The 22043-nt window shown below is 53.9% G+C and overlaps 11 protein-coding genes across 11 annotated transcripts; 6 read left to right on the top strand and 5 right to left on the bottom strand.

Annotated features, from left to right (window-relative positions):
* Positions 1-88: 88 nt before the first annotated feature.
* On the top strand, positions 89-1810 carry PG997_007891 (uncharacterized protein; the record flags this gene model as incomplete). Its single annotated transcript, XM_066812206.1, has 1 exon — positions 89-1810. The coding sequence occupies one exon, from the start codon at positions 89-91 to the stop codon at positions 1808-1810; it is 1722 nt and encodes a 573-aa protein (XP_066667548.1).
* Positions 1811-2274: 464 nt separating this feature from the next.
* Positions 2275-4305, bottom strand: PG997_007890 (uncharacterized protein; the record flags this gene model as incomplete). The annotated part of the gene is made up of 4 exons (XM_066812205.1): positions 2275-2398; positions 2555-3481; positions 3547-4076; positions 4150-4305. The coding sequence occupies 4 exons, from the start codon at positions 4303-4305 to the stop codon at positions 2275-2277; spliced, it is 1737 nt and encodes a 578-aa protein (XP_066667547.1).
* A 2356-nt stretch (positions 4306-6661) lies between these two features.
* On the top strand, positions 6662-7291 carry PG997_007889 (uncharacterized protein; the record flags this gene model as incomplete). The annotated part of the gene is made up of 1 exon (XM_066812204.1): positions 6662-7291. The coding sequence occupies one exon, from the start codon at positions 6662-6664 to the stop codon at positions 7289-7291; it is 630 nt and encodes a 209-aa protein (XP_066667546.1).
* Positions 7292-7821: 530 nt separating this feature from the next.
* Positions 7822-8754, top strand: PG997_007888 (prion-inhibition and propagation-domain-containing protein; the record flags this gene model as incomplete). The annotated part of the gene is made up of 1 exon (XM_066812203.1): positions 7822-8754. The coding sequence occupies one exon, from the start codon at positions 7822-7824 to the stop codon at positions 8752-8754; it is 933 nt and encodes a 310-aa protein (XP_066667545.1).
* Positions 8755-9865: 1111 nt separating this feature from the next.
* On the top strand, positions 9866-10711 carry PG997_007887 (uncharacterized protein; the record flags this gene model as incomplete). The annotated part of the gene is made up of 1 exon (XM_066812202.1): positions 9866-10711. One exon carries the CDS (start codon positions 9866-9868, stop codon positions 10709-10711), a length of 846 nt encoding a protein of 281 aa, XP_066667544.1.
* Positions 10712-10967: 256 nt separating this feature from the next.
* Positions 10968-11585, bottom strand: PG997_007886 (uncharacterized protein; the record flags this gene model as incomplete). Its single annotated transcript, XM_066812201.1, has 1 exon — positions 10968-11585. One exon carries the CDS (start codon positions 11583-11585, stop codon positions 10968-10970), a length of 618 nt encoding a protein of 205 aa, XP_066667543.1.
* Positions 11586-13269: 1684 nt separating this feature from the next.
* PG997_007885 (uncharacterized protein) lies at positions 13270-13557 on the top strand (the record flags this gene model as incomplete). Its single annotated transcript, XM_066812200.1, has 1 exon — positions 13270-13557. One exon carries the CDS (start codon positions 13270-13272, stop codon positions 13555-13557), a length of 288 nt encoding a protein of 95 aa, XP_066667542.1.
* A 537-nt stretch (positions 13558-14094) lies between these two features.
* On the bottom strand, positions 14095-15052 carry PG997_007884 (Glutathione S-transferase 1; the record flags this gene model as incomplete). Its single annotated transcript, XM_066812199.1, has 3 exons — positions 14095-14820; positions 14875-14939; positions 15010-15052. The coding sequence occupies 3 exons, from the start codon at positions 15050-15052 to the stop codon at positions 14095-14097; spliced, it is 834 nt and encodes a 277-aa protein (XP_066667541.1).
* A 733-nt stretch (positions 15053-15785) lies between these two features.
* Positions 15786-16723, bottom strand: PG997_007883 (uncharacterized protein; the record flags this gene model as incomplete). The annotated part of the gene is made up of 3 exons (XM_066812198.1): positions 15786-16183; positions 16276-16526; positions 16599-16723. 3 exons carry the CDS (start codon positions 16721-16723, stop codon positions 15786-15788), a joined length of 774 nt encoding a protein of 257 aa, XP_066667540.1.
* A 959-nt stretch (positions 16724-17682) lies between these two features.
* On the bottom strand, positions 17683-19409 carry PG997_007882 (carboxypeptidase S; the record flags this gene model as incomplete). Its single annotated transcript, XM_066812197.1, has 2 exons — positions 17683-18444; positions 18510-19409. The coding sequence occupies 2 exons, from the start codon at positions 19407-19409 to the stop codon at positions 17683-17685; spliced, it is 1662 nt and encodes a 553-aa protein (XP_066667539.1).
* Positions 19410-20403: 994 nt separating this feature from the next.
* PG997_007881 (uncharacterized protein) lies at positions 20404-21495 on the top strand (the record flags this gene model as incomplete). The annotated part of the gene is made up of 4 exons (XM_066812196.1): positions 20404-20434; positions 20496-20559; positions 20800-21215; positions 21287-21495. 4 exons carry the CDS (start codon positions 20404-20406, stop codon positions 21493-21495), a joined length of 720 nt encoding a protein of 239 aa, XP_066667538.1.
* Positions 21496-22043: the final 548 nt, after the last annotated feature.

The raw sequence follows: 22043 nt of genomic DNA, 5'->3' as shown, positions 1-22043 counted from the left end.
GCCCCTTGCACAGGATCCGGCTTGGTTCGACTGGATTGGGCCAAGGAGCCGACTAACCCCGTACTACGGGCTTGTTCCCCAACTCAGCATGGCGGCATATACCTACCACCACCACTGGCAGGACGACGATGGAAGGGACGGCCTGATCGACTTCGAACAGTACTACACCTTCCCTTCGCACCCCAAAAACCATGCCGGCGGCCAGGGCCTTTTCAATCGCCTGCTGAAACGGCAGTATCGCCAGGTCGACGACAGTTACCAGTACGCCAAGAAGAAGCAGCAGTTGGCCAGCCAGAGCTCCAAGTCCCTGTCGCAATCGCAATCGCAATCGAAAAGCCGACAGTGGGGTGCCGATCTGCGTTCTGAGCAGCCCTGTCCGGCCCAGGGGTCCCCAACAACTCCCGCAGCCATGCGGGCCTTTAGCAGCAGCAGCACCAGTTCGACTAACCTTAAGCCTCGGCACAAGCAATGCAACCCCGACCAATCACCCCGACCGTCTGCTGTTGGCGGTGCGCCGCCCGCATCTCCTATCGCGACGACCACTGCCGCTGATCAGCAGCCAAACATATTCAGTCGTCTATTGCGTCGAGCGCAGAGCAAAAAGGCACTTAAACCCGCGAGGCTAGACACTGCGGAAAAGCATCATGCTGCGCCTCCGTTACCAGCAGCCAAAGAGCCGAGGGATGATGTTGCGGTGGCGCAGGGCGAAGACAGCCAGGGGACAGTAGCCATGGATCGAAAGCCGACCCTGCGACTGAAAAAGTCAATTCGGTCGCGCTTTCGAGGCCCAGAACAGCCGCCCCGGCAACCCGAAGCAACAGAAGAGCCTAGGAAGCCGTCAGCAGTCTACGTGCCGCGACATGCAGCCGCAGACTTTACTCGTACGGCCGTCCCGAACTCTGACGCGGCGGCCCGCTTCGCATCCTTTGACGACGCCCGACGGCGCCTGTCCTCTTCGTCGCAAGCGCCCGTGTCGCCGACTCTCCACCGTCCGCGCACGAGTCCAGGCCACCACCATAACCCGAACAAGGACGAGGAGGACTACTTTCAGCAGCCACAGCAGCTGCTGCAACCGCTGCAACCGCAACAGAGCAACCATGCAAAGCGGCGGTCCTGGGCCCCGAGTAACACAGAATCGCGCTCGAACCGGTTCTCGTTCGCCAGCTACAACACCGAAGCCGACTACACAACGGCGGCGGCACCCAAAGCTGCTGCCTCCTCTACCACTGTTGACGACCATGAGGCGCTTCTTCTGCCGCCAAGCAGCCTCGACCAGGCCGAGCAGCAGCGCCCGCGCCAAAGCAAGCGCCACTCGTACCGCCTCGTGCCCGACCCGCACGACGCCGTCATCGAGGAGGAGACGGACTTCCAGCGGTTCCTGAACCAGGCCGCCGAGGAGGACCGCCGGTACCGCCAGGACCTCTGGCGCACCCTGTCGCAGCGATCCCGGGCCGCGGGCGGCGCCGGAATCCTGCCGCCACCCGTCGTCATCGGCCACGATGCAGCGGATGAGTTCGACCTGCAGGTTTTGCTCGGCGGCGCCGACTGGACGACGACGAAGCCACAAGAGTCAAGCCGGGAACGGAGCAACAGCAACAAGCGCGCCAGCAATAGCCACAGGAAGCGCGCCAGCGTCATCAGCTACCGATCGCAGACTGATCGTACGAAACAGCAGCTGCAGCTGCAGCAGGACATGGACAATGCGCCGCCGCTGCCCTTGGCCGAGTCGAAGGCCAACAGGAGACTGAGTATGACGAAGCGCGTCCAGGAGTACTTCAAGCCGGAAGGGGTTGTGAATTTTCGCGATTAGGCACGCGCAGCCTGCGCCTACTCTACTGTTTATTCTCTGGGAAAGGATAATCTGGCTTGCATGTATAATTGTGATCGTGGACAGTGCTGATCGTACTACACCGGTTGGCCAGGTCGTCTTTCTTTCTTCCTTCCTAATTTCTTCCAACTTCTTTTATACCGGTGCATCACATAGATGGGATTTGAACGGCGGAATTTGCGTACGCCGGAGTCACGGAGCATCTACTGGATCTGAACTTTTTGAACTGTTTGTTATGTAGTAACGGCGTTCGTTCATGATTGGGATGATTCTTGAGTAATCGGTTTCGCATTTTGATAATTATTATTCATAATGCCCCACAATGCCTATTATGTCCTGTATGCATGTACGGGTTGACACTGAGAGGTTCCTGTTAATGTCTTTTTGACTTCGAAATCATTACTCGGTGATGAATGATCCTGCTTTTGAGCCACCCTACTTTTCCACTATGGATTCCGCAACCGAACGTGAACCGGAAGATCGTCCGTGGGATACGACAGACCATTCGTGGTGCGATAGGCGCGGTCGCCATTGATCGTTGGCGGCTTCTCATCACCAGCAACTCTACCTCTGTTCACCGAGTTGGTTAGTAACAATGTAGTATACATTTCGAGCCACCCAGTATGAAGAAAGTACACTCTTGATGGGAGAAAAGGGGTTGAGGTAAAGGTAATAGACCAGAGGAGGGAGAGAGAGGGGAAAATGAAAAGGTCAAAAGGTACTCACTGCAGCACATCCCACTCCTCCCAGGCCGTCTCAATGTCCAGCTCGCGCACCGTCAACAGCAGTACCAGGCGCAACTCCATGAGCGCCAGGTCCTGCCCGATGCAGTTCATGGGCCCGTACTCGAAGGGCCGCCACGCGTACTTGACGGGGTACAGCTCGTGGCCCTCGGGCACGAGGTAGCGCTCCGGGATGAACTCGTCGGCGCGCGGCCACAGCGCCGGGTCGTGGTGCATGGCGGCCGTGCCGGTCGCGACGGCGAAGCCGTCGGTCGGGTAGTGGCGCGTCGTGCCGGACGCGGCGGAATGGTGCGTGAAGAAGAAGGAGGGGGAGCCGCGTCGGATCGTCGCGGCCAGCGGGCTCAGGCGCAGGACTTCCTTGATCACGGCGTTGGTATACGGCAGCGCGTTGAGCAGGGCGGGGTTGGCGGTCAGCATCGCGGAGGCGGCGCGCGGGTCCGGGCCGAAGACGGTCGTGTGCTCGATGCGCAGCCGGTCCAGGGCCGCGGGGTGCTTGGCGAGGAAGTGGAAGGCCCAGGTGATGGTGGTGGAGGTGGTGTCGTGGCCGGCGAAGAGGAACTGCTTCATGAGGTTCAGGACGTCCTCGCTGTACTGCTTCTTGTCTAGCGGCGTTGTTTGCTTGCTGTTGCCGCCGGCGGCCGAGGACTCGTTGCTGATCTCCTTGGTCGCGAGCTGGATCACCGTCTTCTGCGTCGTGGCCTGCTCGCCCGACCCTATCTGCTCCTGGATTCGCGGCATCAAGGCGCGCCGGAGCGTACGGCTGCAGCGCCACGCCTCGAGGTTCCACGACGGGCTTAGGCGCAGCGGCAGGGTCCCGAGGTTCTTGAAGATGACGTGGTTGCGGACGAGGGTCCGCATGCTGTTCTGCAGGTCCGTCGGCCCTACCCTTTGCTCGTTGGTGTTGACATTCCTGGTGGTTATCCCTATGTCAGTTGGGCAAGTCACTGCGGATTTATGGATATCATCACGACTTACATGGCTACCCTGCAGATGATGTCGAAAGTCATGTTGGTGGTAAGATTCAGGAGCTGGAAGACTTCTCCCCATGAGCCATCCTTGGGCGCTTTAGCCTTCAAAAGGTCGACGAAGGTCTCCACCTCCTCGATGAAGGTCGGGATGTGCGACTGGAGATTTCGCGCCGAGAATCCGGGGTTTAGACGAGACCGCCAGAGGGTGTGGACGGGCTGATCCCAGCCGGTGAGGTTGCGCGCCCCTGAGATGTACTTGATCAGGTGTTTGATCTGGGGGTGGCGTGGCTGTAGCCGGTCCTGGACAATGTCCTGGCACATGGCCGGGTTGACGACGAAGGCGAAGGGCTCGAGGACGGGCCAGAGGTCGAAGTACATGATGGGCGGGCGCTCCTCGGCGCCCGGGAAGAACTTTTGCCAGTTCTGGACCAGGTAGATCTGGGCGTAGTGGTTGTGGGCGTCTTTGGGGAAATGGGCGCGGATGGCCACCATCATCTTGAGGTGGCCCCAGACGAGCGAGTGAGGTTCGGCGATGGGCTATCAGGGGCTTCTTAGTACATCGTATCCAAGAAGATTGTCCGAGTGTCTTGTATGCGCGGTGTGTACTCACTATGCCTTGCTCCTTCATCTTCCTGAACTTCATGCGGATCTGGTAGCCTTCAAAGAAGAACAGGCCCATATTGAAGCCAAGCAGGAGGAAGGCTGCCTTGATACAGGCTTGCAAAAGAGGCCAAGCCTGCCATTGCCCTGATGTCAAGAGCTCCATGTTGGATAGTATAGACATATTGGCAATGCTATGCTACACCCAGAGACGCGATTCTCGTCTTCGAGTATGGTCTGTAGTTAACCGCCAGTTGTTGAAGATGAAAAGCTTGCGATGGCAAAAAAATAGATAAATAGCGAAACACCATCGTGATGAATGAAGAGGGGGGATCCATGCCACGGAAAGCCGCCTAGTAACTCACTACGCATCACTTGCCCAACGCAGCGTCAAAAACTGGAACGTGGATACGGGGTACTCGGGCGAATCAAGGACTAACGAGATGGGAACCGATCGGGCTGCGACTCTGGAAATGTCAAACCCCCCAAATGCCCCAATGGGCCCCCAATGGGCCCCCCAATGAGGGTAGGGATGCCGAGCCGGCTCAGCGAAGCGAAGCTGGCACATCGTTTTTTCTCGTCTCTCACTGGGTACCGAGAGCCGGCCAACCAACATATAAATGGGGGGTCAGAACTCTATCACAGCCGGCAGCGGGCAGTGGATATCAAATGCGCAAACGGTTCCCGTTAGCCGTAGCCTCGAACTCTAGGCAACGTCTCAAAATCTTAGTTGAACAACCAGCGAAGAAGGCCAATTGCTGTAGACACCAACGAGACTTGCCATAGAGATGCAGCAAGATCAGCAAGAAATTGCAATCAAACGAACTCAAACTCAACCCATCATAGTCGAAGGGTGCAGGTGTGCTGGAACTGCCTGCATTGATAGAAATGTAGCGCCGACTTGCTGCTGCTGCTGCTGTATGGAGTAGATCGGTCGGTAAGTAGATAAAAGTAGATGCGATTGCTGCGATAGCGAATTGCTAACTCGATTGGGACGGGGCGGCTCGATCCAAGGAGTGGACAGTACGTAACGGGTGCGGGCAATTCTCCACACTGGCCCACCAAGCTGATGAATGAGATGACTGACCCCTGTGTCGATCAGCAAACAGCCCACAGTACGTGTAAATAGGACAAATAAAACGCCAGGGCATCGGCTCGAGATATTTCAGCCCAAGGGCACGAATCTGGCAAAGGAAAACAGCAATTTCCATTCGATCGTCGTATCTAATGTCCTTTGTTCCAAGTGCAAAAGTGCAATCAAGTGATACTTCACTGTGTAGATTGCGTATGTAGGTAGGCAGGTACATGCAGTCGCTGGTTCGGATCGGGGTGTGGTGTCAAGCGGCCACCATCACTTTTATCCGGCAAACGAAGATCCAAAGATGCATACATATGGACCTACATCTAATCTGCAGCAAGTACTCTCGATTGGAAGTGCGCGTCTGTGGAGACTCTGGGACTGGCATTCTTGATTGCTTCGCTCTGCTCAAGGCAGCAAACCTCGGTCCGAGACTGCTGTCGTACAAGCAGGCAACGTTGCACTCGATATTATCTGCCACGGATTTTCAGCACTGCTTGGTCGGTCACGGTCTTGGCCAAATTGGTATAGCACCAGATCGCTGTGCAGTTTGATCTGTGTGGGGAAGGATGTCCAATCTTGACGCAGCTTTGGGTTTTGTCATGGTCAAATAGGGGTAGCTTGTATTTCGTGTCCACCCTCCCCCATTTCCCCATGAAATAGGGGTAGCTCGTACAGGTTCGTGCCGTTGGGTCAATCCATGATCCGTCGAAGTATTACTGCACTTGAATACCGTTAAGAACTGCCATATGATCGTTTCGCTCGGTGTTGGCATGTAATCTGGCCCGATACAAAGCGTACAAGTAACATGAGATCAGCATTAAAAGTGGCAGTGTTGTTCGCCTTTCCGATACAATATGGACCCGGTCTATTTCGTTTGCTGTCTGGGTATCCGTGGTGTGGACTCGCCCTCACCAAATGCTCTCCAGGCATCCTCCGGGTAGTGACATGGGCTGCTACAGCTATTGTGCGTGATAATCAGCGAATCCTGAGATACCGTTGGCTGTCCGCTGGCCCAACTGACGCGATCCCGCATGAATGCAGTTTTTTTCTGATTGTGAGACAATTGCCTTATGATTGCCTTGCCCATCTTGCAGGCAACAGAGAGGGGGAGGGAACAGCAGTGGTTAGCTACCCCTCCTATTCCGATGTGGGATTAAAACAATCCCTTTCCACAGGCGCAGACAAAGACTTTCATCTCGTCCGGCCATGTCTCAGATCTCCCACCCTCCCAAGTCAACACCAATAACGTCAGATCGCCAGCAAGCCACTTCCAAGGAAGGGGGTTGGTCTCATTCCCACAATAGCCAACTTCAGACATGCATCACTACAAAGCCATTCAAAGTTACTAGGATCTTTTTCTTTTCTCAACTTTTACTTCATACAAAACTACCCAACATACACGAACACTTAACAAAAGGCAAACCCCAAATAAGACGTTCCCATGTCGGGTACATCACAGTCCAGCAGTGCGAGTGATAAGTTTGGCAGCAATAGCAGCAGCAGCAGCATCTTCAAGCTTCTCTGCCAGTACCTCAACTATGGCGACGACGCCCGCTCGCGGAATCAGGTGTACCTGACCCTGCGGAGCGCGCACATTCGGCCATTCTTCGAGGAGTATGCGCGGGACTACCTGATGGAGGCCGAGTATGTCGAGGACATTGGCCTCGAGGCCCTGCTCGAGTGGTGCAAGCGGAAGGACGCATTCCGGACCAAAAAGTACACGAGCAGCATGGCAACGACGACGAGTCGGAGCAGCAGCAGTAGCAAGAAGAGCAGCAACCGCCACCCTCCCGCTCCTCCTTCGGCAAAGAAGGTGAGCTGGTCGGCCCTGGACCACGCCGCGCGCTTCGTCGTCCAGGCCCTGCAGTTCAGTTGGAGGAACCCGGGTGGGTACTGGTCGCTCGGCCGCTGCGACCTCAACAGCGTGAGCGCCAGCGACTCCGAGGATGGCACCGAGTTCTGGCAGGCCTGGCTCGTATTGCGGTACCTCCAGTCGGAATGGGAGGCGGAGAATCTTGATAGCAGTGGCAGCTCCGAGGATTCTCGGGATATGTTCAGATGCGTGCTGTGAACGCGGAGATATGCGGAAAGGCGGGTTTATGATGTCTGATCTTCCAAGGATACGAACAGACTTGTTTGGTTTTGCATGGTGTCACTTGGTATTGCCTGCATTGCTTTTCTTTGCTTTGATAGTACCACTGGGGCTAGAGAGATGAGTGACGAACCATGAAACGATTTTTGTTGTGAGTAATGTTGTGTTTTATGGTGGCAGGACGGTGGCACTGCATTAGACGCCCGAGTATATAGGCACTGTCGATCCCCTGTTGGCACGGCAGGCGCGATGCAGGAAACATAGTTTGATAGGCGGTGGTCTTTCCTCCTGTACTCGGTACCTCTGGCACACCTTCACGGATCGCCCAATAACAAGAAATACATTCCATTCATGTGCAGAAGGCTCAGCAGTGGCGGGGTCTGGCCTCGAACTCTTGCACAGCCCCTCCAGGAAGTTATTCGAAGATAAAAGCTCGAGTTCTTTCGTCCATAGCTGTGCAAAAACTTGCCAAGTTCCAACCCAAATTCCATTGAACTACTGACTTAGACATGGAAGTCACCGGCTTAGCTGTAGGCATCGCTGGCCTCGTTGGGTTGTTTTCCGCGTGTATCGACTGTTTCGAACTCGTTCAGCGAGGGCGCTATCTCGGCAAGGAATACCACTTGCTTGAGACCAAGTTCAACAACCAATGGCGGCGGCTCACCACATGGGGCCGCGCATGCGGACTCGCACACAAGGAGGAGTACGCCACGCAAATTTTCCAGGATGAAGAAGTGCGGAGCTGTGTGGAGTCTACTCTGCTACAGCTGCTCGTCCTATTTCAGGACGGCGACCAACTCAATCGTCGATATGGCCTGACCAAAGCCACCCAGACAGAGCCAGAAGCTGCGGCTCTGTTGGCATCTGATAACTGGGCAACCACCAGGCGAGCTGCAGTTTCTATGCTGGGGAGGAGAATACGTGAACTCAAGGACAGGGTGACTGCCAGCTCGATGCCGACTGGGTATGGGATCAGCAAAAGAGCCAAGTGGGCGGTCCAGGACAAGGAGAAGTTCACAGAACTCATTCAGCACATGCGAGATCTCATCGAAGATTTGGAAGGGATAACCGCGTCCCTTGGAGTCCAAGAGCGGCAGAGAGAGTTTATCAAGTATGACATGGAGTCCATATCGGATGTTCCAGCACTTGAATCCATGGAAGAGGCCCGAGCGGGAAGAGTCGACACTGTTTCTGATGCTGCCACTTTCCGACTGTGGCATGTACGCGACAGTCCGCAGTTAGCCAGCGGCAAAGAGCACAACACCCCTAGCCATGAGCATACAAGCACTGCAACAGAAGGAGGATGGGAGATCCTGGCAGAACCGATCCTTACACAGACCCCCGGCGATGTGCACTTCCAGCTTCTACACAGAGTTCACTGTGATCTCTCACAGACATCCATATTCTTTGACGTGCCCGACTATACATGCTCGGGGGCATAAGCGGTGAATGGGTGTTTCTCAACAAGGATCGACCGTCCAACTCATCCCGGTCGTTTCACCTATGCGGCAAGAGGCCGCTGCGTGACCTTCAGGCCTATCTTACTCAGAATACACAGCTGGGTTTCGTTGTGTTCCAGGAATATCAATGCAACCATGACAAGACTGTCACCGATCCCATTGCTACGGTACGTGGCCAATCGATCTACCTTGCTTCGAAAACCCTGTGCGCGGATCTACGGAACTTGTCAAGCTCCTCTTCGACTACTTGTCCCTTATTTGGCACAGAGACTGAACTGCAGTTTCCGTATCGATGGCATTACCATTTGAGGTCGCTCGATGTCCAACACGAATCTGCTAGTGTTCGTGCATTTTGGAACTTCATCGAACAGTCCATGACATCGGAGTATAAAAAGGTTGATGACCAGAGGACACGGAAGGTGGTCAGTTGGGACCACTTACCATATTTGTTCGTAAGTAATCTTGGTCTTTGCATTTGTGCTGCGATTCCTTTGCTGAGTTTACGATAGGTCTGTGGCGACGTAGTTGTCCAGCGAAGTCCCGCCGGGTTGCATGCTTATCAAGCATAAATAATCATCCAGGAGCCTCTGTTCACGCAAGAGGATACAGGTGATATGCAAATGCACTTTGAGGTAGTAAGCATCGGCATTTCCGACAGGTTGCTATCCAACAAGGCGTCTTTGACAATGACGCAGAAACCCTTTTCCAGCCCAAGCCAAGAGCATAAATATAGTGACCTGCCCATTCTCCCTTTATGGGCTGCAGAGGGGTAGACGAGGGACGACTGAAAGAGAGAGGAAGAAGGATTTTTAAATTACGACGAGCCCAAGCTTGTTTCATACAGCGGTATCGATGCTGATTCAGGCGATAAGATCGTAAGTGCATTGTAAACCTTCAATGCCACCCACTCAATTAATATTGACAAAACCATGCATGAAAATAGCAGAACGAACGCCTTATGGTAGATATTCCCTTATATTGGGAGCTTGAAGCCGAATTCAAGGGTTCTGGTTATGCTTCTTCCGAAGGGGTCGAAGTATTTACCTTATCATCCAAGCCAATTCTTGCCGATGTCGAACTGTTATCAGGAGACATGTTCCCTCTGGCTCCTCCTACAGTATTTGCTTTTGACCTCAGAGCTCACAAGTGGCGGCAGATCTACATCGACCCCATACAAATGATCGCTTGGAATACATCGGCAGTTAAAGGACTCATGCGGGACATTGAAGAGGAAGAGATTCTACGGTCCATATGCCGGCCAAGTACCCGGAGATCCAGCACCGTGGTTCTATTTCATGGACCGCCTGGGAATGGGAAGACTGTCGCCGCCGAAGCTGTTGCCGAGTTTGCTAAAAGGCCCTTGTTTAGTATAGCGCCCCATGAACTTGGGTCAACAGTCAAGGATTTCCAGGATTTCATCAATCCTACGTTGATCCTTACTAGAAGCTGGGATTGCGTCTTGCTTCTCGAGCAGTTCGATATATATCTTGAGTCTCGTGCCACAAACGACGTGACGAGAGACTGGATTGTGGCTGAATTCAAGAGACTCCGTGATAATTTCCAAGGAATTATCACACTGACAACTAGTCGGATTGACATGTTCGATGCGGCGTTCAAGTCAAGACTCGATATCATCTTTCATTTTCCCAAGCTGGACATGAGAAAACGACAAATGCTCTGCAAGCGCTTCTTTGACAGGATGGATAAACCACCAAGAGATTGCGATAACATTATCCGTGGCATATCGGAATATCAATTCAACGGAAGACAAATTCGGAGTCTAATCGAAAATGCTCGATTGCTCGCGATATTCCGCAATCAGCCTCTGGAACAGAAGCATGTCGAGGCTATTATCAATCGTATGATCGAGCCTGACCGCGACCTGGCCGATGCTCGTATCGACAGCGAGAAGGAGCCAAAGAAGAAGACCGTGGGCTAGAAAAAGCACGCACACATCAGGTGTTGGCATGACAGTCCTCGCTTCCCAAACAATTTGTACGATAAGATACCTTGCATTGGATTGGCAATTAAGCGCTGCGTGAATTAGTCTTCGCTCGAGTCTCCTTTTCCCTGAAGTATCTCCACCACCAATGCCTAAAGGAGCACGGATTGGCCGGTCATTAGCGTGATGAAATCAGCCTCCGGTAAAAGGAAACCTCAAGGCGGAGGGTATCTCACAGCACAGGACCATAGTGTCAAATCAAAGATTTGTGATCTATGACCTGTAATACGGCCATCATCTCGTACTCCCCGATGCCGCACTCGGCTCCCTCTCGGATCGTCACCTGGGTCGTCTCTAATAGCCAGTGCTGCTTCTCGAGCTCTGGCCGAAAGACCTCCCAGTCAGCCTGGGGCCCTAGCCAGACGATGGTGCGGACCTTGTCCCACCCGAGGAAGGCATCGACGTAGCGCCTGACCAGGTCGACACTGCGCGGGTACACGAACATCAGCACGGTGGCGTCCTCGGCGCGGCGGCACAGGGCCCAGGTGCCCGCCACCGTGTTGGCGCGGTCTTCGGGGAGGTAGGCCATGATGGTGGAGGCGTCGGTCGCGACCTCGGCGCCCTCTACCCGCATTGACGTCATCTTGGGCTCCTCTTGTGTCAGGTAGGTGTGCAGTAGGTTCTCCAGCAGGCCGCTGCCACAGCCCACGGACAGCACGAGGCCCGAGAAGGACGAGGGTTCTGCTTCTCCGCTGCCGCGGCTCTCATTTCGAAACAGGCTCTTGAGCGTCTCGAGAAGACGGCTCGACAGGCTGAGACAGCAGTTTGGGTGGGACAGCGGCGTGTCGGAAAGGACTGGAAGATCCGCCATGACGGGCGGTATCGATGATTGTATGTGTGGTGATGGCGCAGGTGGTAGGGAATTACCTGGTTTGTGAATGCGGAGTGAAGATTGGGAAGAATCGAAAACCACGCTGCGTCGTTAGCGTGGCGTCTCCACTTGCAGCAATCTACATTGGACAAGCCCGATCGTTCCATCTATACAACCTCACACCTGCATGAGTCTATACCCGAGACCTTAAATTGACGACAACACACACTCATTCTCACTAATGAATTCGTCTTTTACTTGCGCGTCAAGTACCCAGAGATGCGCTTTCGAGCGCCACCAACCAGGATGTGTAGCGGAGGAAAGGTGTTAGCGCCTGTATTCGTCGCATGGCCCTATTCTAGCTAGGTAGACCGTCACACCTAGTGTAAGATCGCGAGGACTTGCTCGGTAGGTAGATTCATATCACGTCCGACAAGGGTATGCGTCAGTAAGTCGCACCGTAGAGTGCCGCAAGGATATCAACCGAAGGAAGCGATAGACCTCCCGGCTTCTGCATTCCGCCTTCGAAGCCTCTCTCTCAGAAAGCCCGACTCTGCAGTCCAACCTGATCGAATTTTGAGAGCGTCCACATGTCTCCATGTGCCTTGAAATGTACAACAACCCAACCCGCATGCCAGGAATGTGCACAACCTAAAGCTCGTGCCGAATGCTTGTTTCTTGTTTCCGACAAGAGCCTCCCCGGTATCTGCATAGGACGAATAGTTGCCGAGACCAGGAGAGACCATTCTCGGCTCAGCCATGAATTAGGTAAGTTCGGCTAGCCGTATGCAAAGCTGGCCTCCCAGGCCGGTCCGTTCATCGCATCATTGCGTTTGGACGTTTGGGAGGCTAGGTGTGGAGTCCGAGTTACTATAAATGTCAAGGATCGCAAAACAAGACTGACATCTTGGGGTATGCTTGCGCCACTAAATAGGGCGTATTGGTAGACGGTTTAACTCCCGAAAGTCTGTTCATTAATGGATACAGTTTTGGAGTTGGGACGAAGTGCCGGCAGGCCAACATTACCGAAGATAGTAGTTCGGCTTTCCTATTTATATTATGGTATACTCTTCTATATACACCTCTCTAGTTGGAACTACGACTAGGTTTTATCTCTAACTAGGAACCGCATGCATGGGCGCCATTGCAATGTGGGCGGACCGAAGGCAGGACGGGGAGGACCGGGCTAGTGCTACCTAGTCCGGGGAACCCCTGAGCGCTTAATATAGGCCAAACTGACTCGCACATACGGAAAGGGGGCAGGGGTAATACTACGTTATGATCCATGTCACCGAGCTACACAGCCTCTCTCGACCAATTCTCCATGTGTTCTGGAAGCTGAGAATTGGTACTACCTCCTTAAACCGAGATAGATTAAATTGCTGCACATCTGACCAGCCATCGACCCCTTTGCGTTGGCACGATGCTATGCGGATGTAGCCGTCGCGTCACGCCCCGATCTCAGTATATATAACTGTCCGAGGGCACTTCATAAAGCGAGTAGTAGCCTTCCAGAACAGATTCCTCATCTTCAAGCTACACTCTCTTTCAGATTCCAACACAGTCACTCGCTCCATACCGGCTATAATCGTCCAACATTCTTTCACATCACCACCACCGCATCGCCACCATCCTCGCTATATCCCAAGAACGAGCCACCTCATCAACAACAACAATAACAAAAATGCAGTTCACCTTCACCTCCACCAAGGCCCTCGCATCGGCCCTGCTCCTCTCCAGCCTCGCCGCCGCGCTCCCCGCCGCCACCGCCACCAACGAGGGCTCCGTCTCGCTGCCCGAGGGCGTCGTCGCCATCACCTCGGTCCTGAACGCCAACGGGACCGAGACCTGCGACCCGCTCGAGTGCTCCTGCATGGACGACGCCGCGGGCGTCGTCCGCTGCGTCGTCCCGCTCGGCGGCGACAGGACCAAGTGCGCGGCCATGTGCACGGGCATCAACCGCCACACGTAGAATGAGCGTCGATCCTGCGCACGGGGGTAAAGCAGTACCTAACCTACCCAGCCCGCCGCTGCTTTAGCTGTGGTGCTGTGTACTCAAATGGCTCTTCTGGATTATACGTGATCAGCGGCTTTTTGCACTGCTTGGATGAAGGAAGGAAAGAAGGCGCTCTGAGCGATAATCGTTGGCGTTTCCATTTGGACTGGCTCGTAGTATCTTCTTCTACAGAGACCTCTAGCGCGGGTTCGGCTGTCTTGGATCTTCAGGAAAATAGGAGTCAGGAGTCGTCCATTTTAATACAAGCTGCACTATAATTTGATTTTGTCCCTCATGACTCCCAGTTACAATACTGCGTGCTTGAAACCATTGAAATACTTCCAGAGCTCTGGAAGTTTGATCGATAATTTTATATTCCCCATCATCAACATGAAGAATATCGCGTGAGTTGTCATCACCGAATAAAGAATGAAGGTCTATGCATCGACAGGCCTCGGGGAAGAGAACCATTCCCCCCCACTCTGGCGCCATCATCGAAACCGGCATCTATACTCAAGCCTTCTTGTCCTTAGCGGCAATCTGCTGCTCGTATTCCGTGAAAGTCTCAATACCCTTGGGAATACCGTTCCATTGCAAGCCCTGCTCGTCCATCAGCCGGGCGCGGATCTCCATGGACCGCTTCCACGACGGCAGCGCGACCATGCGCTCGTGCCAGGCGCGGACGTGGGGAACGCCCTCCCAGACCTGGTCCCAGGGCTGGTTGAGGACCTCGCTGAGCCGGAAGTTCCAGGGCACGAAGGCCATGTCGGCGAACGTCATCTTGCCGCCGACCAGCCAGGGCACCCCACCCCCGGCGGCAGTGGCAGTGGCAGCAGCGCGCTCGGACAGGACGCCCTCGAGCACGCCCAGCACGCGCCGGATCTCGTTGGCGTACCGGTCAATCGCGGGCTGGTACTTCTCCGGGTGCAGGTGCTGGAACCAGCCGCACTGGCCGAAGTAGGGACCCTGGCCGCTCATCTGGAAGTGCAGCCACTGGTTGCAGCGCTGGCGCTCGCGGAACGACGCGTGCGAGGCGCGGTGGGCGGTGACGTCGTAGGCCTCGGCGAGGTACTGCAGGATGGCGCCCGACTCCCAGAGCGTCAGGTCCGTGTTGGGGTCTTCGATGGCCGGGACGCGGCCGTTGGGGTTCACGTCGGTGAAGGGCTTCTTCTTGACGTCCTCGAAGCTGAACGACTTGACCTCGTAGTTGAGCCCGAGCTCTTCCAACAGAAAAATCACCTGCGAATAGAAAGAGAGGATATCGGATCAGTAGGGGTTCCGGCCGCCAATTACTTGGCCGGCGCAATCCGGGGGCGATATATAGGGGGTACCAACCTTCCAGGAATTAGGGCCAGGTGCTGCGGCAAACTGTCAATGGGATACCTTCATAGAAAATGCAAGTATAATTAGCGAAATGGTAGTACGTACGTGTCAGCCAGACACGAATTGGCTTTGGTGGGTTGCTCGTCATGGTTTAATAAGTAGGAGGAGGATCGTATGTGCGAGCTGGACCTGTGATACTCTGAATTGGGTATTGGTGCGTCTAAGACTGCAAACACCGCCTTTCTCACGAGGAAAGTCTAAATAAATAGCCATCATGTGGTATTCCAAATGAGGCTACTGTAACAAGGGCGCTGTGCCGGAACATCTTGGTCTCATTTCGTTCCGGATTCGCGGTCAGCGACCCTAAGGCCCGTGTTGGCTGCAGAGTAATCACACCATCGATACTACACACACATATTGGTTGGTACGGCACGGCATGTAAGATATTACTGTCGGATGTCAGGTTGGTGGACTTGTACCATCCCTTGCTTTGCCTAACTCCACCGCGCTGGGTATCGGACTAACATCCTTGTTGGGTGTCGCGCCCCCTCACTTCAGTTGCTTTTTGCCGATGTCCAATTGCGCCGGAGACATGCACTTGACTTGCCTTACCCTCACTGGTTGGATGGGAAAGGTGATGGGCTTAAGCCATGGAGTTGTACTGTCCTGGCCTTTGCTACAAATCGCGCGGCCTAGAATCCCAGTTGCGTTATCTGATAGATCAAGGTGGGATTCACAAAAGAATGGCATGATTGTATTCGCTGTCGCAAGGGTGTAATCGATACAGTAGTGATATTTGGTCTTCAATCTCCCCAAGCTATATTTAGCACTGGACATACCTTGAGACGCCTCGGCTGACGAGACTACGCCAGCTCTCGCCCTTATGGCTTCCTTGCAATGACGCTAAACCTCAGAGATGTGCCATATGCGCCGTTCTTAGTCTCCGCCACGGCCGCGGGAAGCAAGCGGCGCAGTTCGGACGCCATGTGCTTGTCTTGGATCTTGCGCGCGATGAGCTCGTGAATCATGAGACCCACGTCGTGGAACTGGAACGCGACGTGCGGCGGCGCGTCTTTGGCGTCTTTTTCCACGTCGACGAACCCTGCCTCAGAAAACAGCTCTGGGAGGTGGTTCGCCCAGGTGGGCTTCAACCGCGGGTCCTGGGCCTCTAAGAGCCTGTAGAGGGCCTCGAGGTTCTCCGTCTTGCTCTCAGCCCTAGCCTTGTCGAAGCGCAGGGTCTCCATATCGGCCTCGTCCCATTGGATGTAGCCTCCCGGCTCTATATCGCACAGGAGTCTTGCGTAAGCAAGAGAAGCCAGCCCGAAACACCAAGCAAACATAGCTCGTCGGTTAGTGACGGGTGCTACTCACTAAGCATTTGGAAAAGCCTCGAAATCACGCCTGGGATCTCATGGTTCAGGAGGACGAATGCGAGAAATCGTAGGTGAATGATATCGAACGATCCCTCGAGGCCATCGGGAATGGCCTCTCTGACATCCCAGTGTTGAAGGCGCACGTTGGGTGGGAGCACCTCGAGTGGCGGAGCGGCATCGAAAGAGATATCAAAGCCGACCAGCTGTGCGTCGTCGGGAAGATGTTCTCGGGCGTCGAACAGCCAGATACTAGAAACCCACGATGTACATATCAGCCAATGGCTGTCGACGAGCAACAAGAGATCAGACTGCTACACATACGCGGTGCCGGTGCCTACGTCGGTGACCCTGCGAATGCCATCGCGTGGAATCTTGGGATGGACCACGTAGCCGAGGGTCTTGATCCAGAAATGGTGCAGCAAGTTCATGCTGCTCTTGGGAAACATAGGGAGATATGATCAGCTAGGAAGAATAAATCGATGCTGAGGCGACGTGGGGCATCAGTCAACGCACCGATTGATGTCGAGAAAATCCCGAGTGAAGACATAGTCCACATGGGGCGCCATGCTGGCTGCTTGTTTTTCCCTATACCCTGTGTTGCTACTGCTGCTGCTGCTGGATATGAAGAGAAGTGCCCAAGATAGTCACATTCGTAAGTAAGTAGAGAGGTCTGGCCAGAAGCCGGCGAGTGACAAGGAAAACAGTTGGTTTGGGGTCATCGAGGATTCATGCCGGAACGTCTAGAAGAAAGCCTTCCGGGCTGTACTGATTCCCCTGCCACTCTTGTGACTTCACTTGCGGCATAACGATCGGTGCAGCTCAGAATCGTCTTGGTCCTGTGCAGCGATTGCTTCCAGGCGGACCAATCACATAGGGGTATGGAAATATGCAAGTAGGCAAGGTAGGTTACATTAGAAGGGAGTGTCCTGAAGGTTCTCATTTAGCGCCAACTGACCCCGCCACAGCGCGCTGTAGCGGATGCCACAGGCAAGGGGGGACGCAGCTGCTGCACCATAGGACGCCTCCCCTCTACGCTACCTCGATAATTCTAGATCAACACGAGGCATCCAATCGGTCGGAGGTAGTCGTGAGGTGGCTCTCATGAGTTGTCTCCTCGGTTAGCTCAGGCGATGGTCAAGTATGACAAGCGATAGATTACCAGCCAAAAGCAATACGCAGGAATGCGGCTCTGGGCCTTATCACTCAAGTAAGAAGGATTATGCTACTATACTGGCCAGTATGACATCAGGCAGATAATCCAGTCCACTCGTCAGAGCGAGTAGCTGATGGCAAGAAATGACAATCGAATATTTTGACCAATGATGATATGTAAATGACTTGAAGGGACCAAGGAGTCACTGTATTCCAACTAACTACTAGCTACAACACCAGAAGTACGACTTATTCAAGCAAGAGAAGCCTCATCCATGTTACGCACAAGAGTACTGATCCACTTGACGGTGTTGATATGAGCAAGCACGCTGATATGCTCGTCAACAGTGTGGATACCACCAAGGCCTTCCTGCTTGGGATCCCAGCCGGCTTGATAACGGAAGATATGCTTGGTCAGGTCCCAGTAGAAAAGAGTATCGGTATTGCCGGTACTCAATCCAGGTGCCATGATGACATCTTGGTTATACAACGCCCTCGTTGTGCCAGACAGGACGGCATACGGCGTCAAGGAGTCCACCTCCGTCGGGCTTACAGGCGCCGGCTCCAGAGTTCTTGGGGACTTCAAAGTCATTGATGAAGGTGTTTCGGCTTCATCATCAAATGCATGGAGCGTGAGATTGTACTTCTCCGTAATGGAAGAAGCCAGTTTGGCAATCTTAGCCTGCACGTCCGACGGGCTGTCGCCAACATTGACCCGGTGATTGATGAGGGCCGTTGTACGTTCAGGCAACGCATTCGACTTGACGCCCCCGCTGATGATGTCCACGGCCACAGAGGTTGTGAAAAGGTACTTAAACTCATCACTGAACTTTGCAACCTCTCTGGCGAGCTTGTCCTTGTTCCTTGCGCTGATGGTGGTGCCAGAACCAAGCAATTTCTTCCACTCGGGTGGGAAATCAGGACCATGTGCAGCACCACATTGCAACAATCCAAGGAAAGGGTTCTCCGGATGGAAATGGGGTTCGTACAGGTTGGCTTCGACCAAGGTGATGAACTCGGACATTACACCGATACCGTTATGAGCAGGGGGATGGACGAGTGACCACCAGGCATTCGGACGGTGACCTCCACATCAATAGCACCCTTCTCGCCAACTGCAGGTGTCGCAAACGTGGCTCCAAATGCCGTGGTGAGTCCGGCGCCTTCGTCGACAATGATCGCAGCGCCGTCCTTGCCATATCGTTCCAGGAGCTCAGCGGCGAGGTGGCCAGCACCGGCTCCTGCCAAGACTTCCTCATCGAAACCGAAGGACAGCACCAATGTTCTTTGGGGGACGAAGCCGGCTTTAACCAGTAGCTCCACAGCTTCGAGTGTGCCAACGAGAAGGTTCTTGCAGTCGCTGGAACCACGACCCCAGATGGACTCGCCATCGTAGTGACCACTGAACGGTGGGAAGGTCCACTGTCCCCTTGTAGCTTCGGCGACGGGAACCACGTCCTGGTGCGCCATCAGGACAGTTGGCTTCAGGCTCTTGTTTGAGCCTTCCCAGGTATATAACAGCCCATGGGTGTTGATCTTGTCGAGCTTCAATGTCTTGTGCACCAAGGGGAACGTCTCTTCAAAGAAGGCGGCCAGGTCATACATGGTCTCCCAACGCGGATCCTCGCCAATGGGACCCATGTCATCATACGACTGAGTTGGGATCTGTACAGCGCCGGACAAGCGAGAGATGGTCTCATTGCGAAACGCGGATGAGTCCAAGTATTTCTCCATCTTGGTCAGCGCGTCAGTCTTCTGCTTCGGCAGCAGCGGGTCCACCTGAGGACATTGCGCGGCGAGAGGTAGGGAATGAGGCTCCTCACGCTCCCGGAAAAGACCAAACACTCTGTGCGTCCATAGCAGCGCAAGTGCTGAGAGCGACAAGATGGCCAATATGGGCACCCGACGGCGTTTGGAGGTGGTGTTGCGAGGAACCTGCGCAGAGGGCTGCAGCAGGGGTAGCTTCTCGTAAGTTGCCATCTTTACCACCAATGCAAATCCACATATGATAGCTTCGAGAATGAAGTTGAAAGGAAGGAAAGGACCAGAACAAAAGACAAGATATCCATTATTCTTCGTTACCTATGCCGTTATCGGTTACGTATCGCATCGTATCATACCTACAAGCATTCGGGAACCAGGAACAGGCCCCGCACCTAGGCTCAATGTGGCAGGTCGCAACCTCCCGGATCTGTGGGAGATCGTCTCCGCAAGCCGAAGTCGAAGCCGAGAGGCGGGAAAGTATGCAAATGATAAGGCCATCGGAGAACTGATGGGGCCTCAAGATACTCGGTTCAGAGACTTCAATTGATGAATCTTCCAATCTATATTGCGCAGTGGTGTTATTCATCAGCTATCAAGGAAATAAATAGAAACGACCAGCACGAACACGGTTAGCAGCCAAGAGCCCAAGGCTGGCTACCTGAAGACCCCGCAATCACTAAAAGACTAAAGCCGCCTACTGGCATTGTCCCCCGCATCCCACCGGGAACATGGTCTGTAGTGACAACAGAAAACGTCACCTATGCCTCGCTCGATTTTCCAGATAGAAGCATTGAATTTGAATTGAATCGAAGACACAATGTTACCATATATGACCTGAAGCCTGCTCACTTGCGTTGGTATCTACACGACTAACATTTTACATTTTCGCAGTGAATGCATCGGCAACGGGAATTCATCTTGTTTCCCCGCTTTACTGCCTTCACGATCAGAAGCCGAAGTGAGATGCGGCTCCTTCCCAGAACCAAAGCCTAAGGGGGGGCGGCCGCTGCAAAAGTAATATCGAGACTCGGAAGGCGCAACTGCCTTACTCAAGAGAGGACTGTTCCGGTGATACCAAGATAGCGGATTCGATGGAGGCTCACAGTCACCTCACCCGACAGTCACTCTGACCAAATAGCAATGTGCCGCCTGGGTGAGCAAAAGGAGCGCCGATTTCCTGGGACACGGGCAGCCCTAACAATCAATCAATATGCTCAAGTCCAAGATGCTTCAAAGCCACTGTTAAACCCTCAACCTTAGCATCCCGCAGAGTCCAGTCACATCGGCCTCACCATGGCTCAGATGGCCCTTCTCTGTTGACCTTGACCAGTTTCGTGCGAAGTCCGACCAGCAACACCATCAGTCGGTGCGTCGTGATCCATACCACGTCACATCCAGTTCGACGTCAATATACGCAAGGCTGCGCCAACTTGATTAGGGACATAAGAAAGAGAAGGGCTTTTTTTTCGCCCTTCTTGTTCTCTTCTTCTCAATCGGCTCAACAACAGCACAATTGCCGGTGCGCTGTGCTCTATGTGCCAATTATTCTCACCCTTCTTCCCATTCAGTTCGGAACAAGGCCCATGTCTTGATTGTCTTTCACCAGGCAACCTTTGTCTACCCCCGATCTCCTTGTTACCCGGTGCATCTTCACCACAAACCACAAAAACCTTGTTCACGAAGACACCAGCAACACGCACGCCTCATCATCATATCCTCTCAGCCCCGGAACCTCTTCGATATCCCTCGAATATAAAAAGGCCTGTGCCTGGTTCCCTCAACAACAACTGCCGGGGGCATCATCATACACCTTTGTTCTTCAAGTCCAGGGACCAGGCGTCCTGAAAACACACAAGAGCGAAACCAAGTTACCAACGATAGACACACCCACGCACTTCTTTTCTCACTCTCTTCTCTTTCTTCTTAACCCGCTCATACCTTACCCAAACCCGGCCCAAGCAAACAAGAGGACCTCGGGCGAGATGGTTACTTGCCGAATCCCCGTCATCTTCTACATTGGGTGTGGCTGCACCGTTCTCGACGAGTCTCGAGACCCCAAGCTGCACCAGTGGCCCAACCATACTTGCACCAAGGCTTGCCCCCTTTCGACATCCAATTCCGCCCCGGCCTCTGCGAGGGAGCCAGAAGCAAGATCCTGTTCAATGATGACCTGGGCTCCGACTGTCCCGTTGCCGCCGCCGCTCGACCTCTGGACTCCGAAGAGGAGATGCCGCCCGGATACAATGAGCAAGCCGCTCCGAAGAAGCAAGCCCTCCACCAGCCTGGAAGCCTGAAAGTCTGAGGTGCAAAACGCAGCAAGCACATCTTCACCAAACTGGAAGCCTGGAGGCTGAAAGGGCCGAGGAGAGACCTACAAGGAGCCCCGAAACCGCCCTGAAATCGCCCTGAAATCACCTTGAGATTGCCTTGAGATTGCACTGAGGAAACCTAAAGGATTAAGATTAGTCGTGCCCGTTCGACATGCATGGGATTCAGACTGTATGCAAAAGATTATGGAAGGCACATGCCGATCGAGAGCAGGATCCAGTACAACGAAGTCGCACACGACATGCCTCTATTTACTAAACTGCCTATTCTACCAATTCATAAATTGAGTTACCCCTCACATCATCGTTTGACTTCAATTCTCCCAGGATCCCATTGGGGTGAACTTCGTAATGTCGCAAGTAAGTAGGAACACATGCTGTGTGATGCCGATCAGTGCAAGACTCGTATTTGCCCAGTAGATAGCTCTCGCCATTCCCATTGCGAAGAGGCGGGTTTGCGGAAATGCCATCGTACCACAATTGGACTGCTGTCATATCCTTAATAAAGGCATCTTGCTTCTGT

The sequence above is a fragment of the Apiospora hydei genome, assembly GCF_038363865.1.
Source record: "Apiospora hydei strain CBS 114990 chromosome Unknown utg000006l_segment0_segment0, whole genome shotgun sequence".
Taxonomy (NCBI): domain Eukaryota; kingdom Fungi; phylum Ascomycota; class Sordariomycetes; order Amphisphaeriales; family Apiosporaceae; genus Apiospora; species Apiospora hydei.
This window is presented reverse-complemented; position numbering and strand designations above follow the sequence as displayed.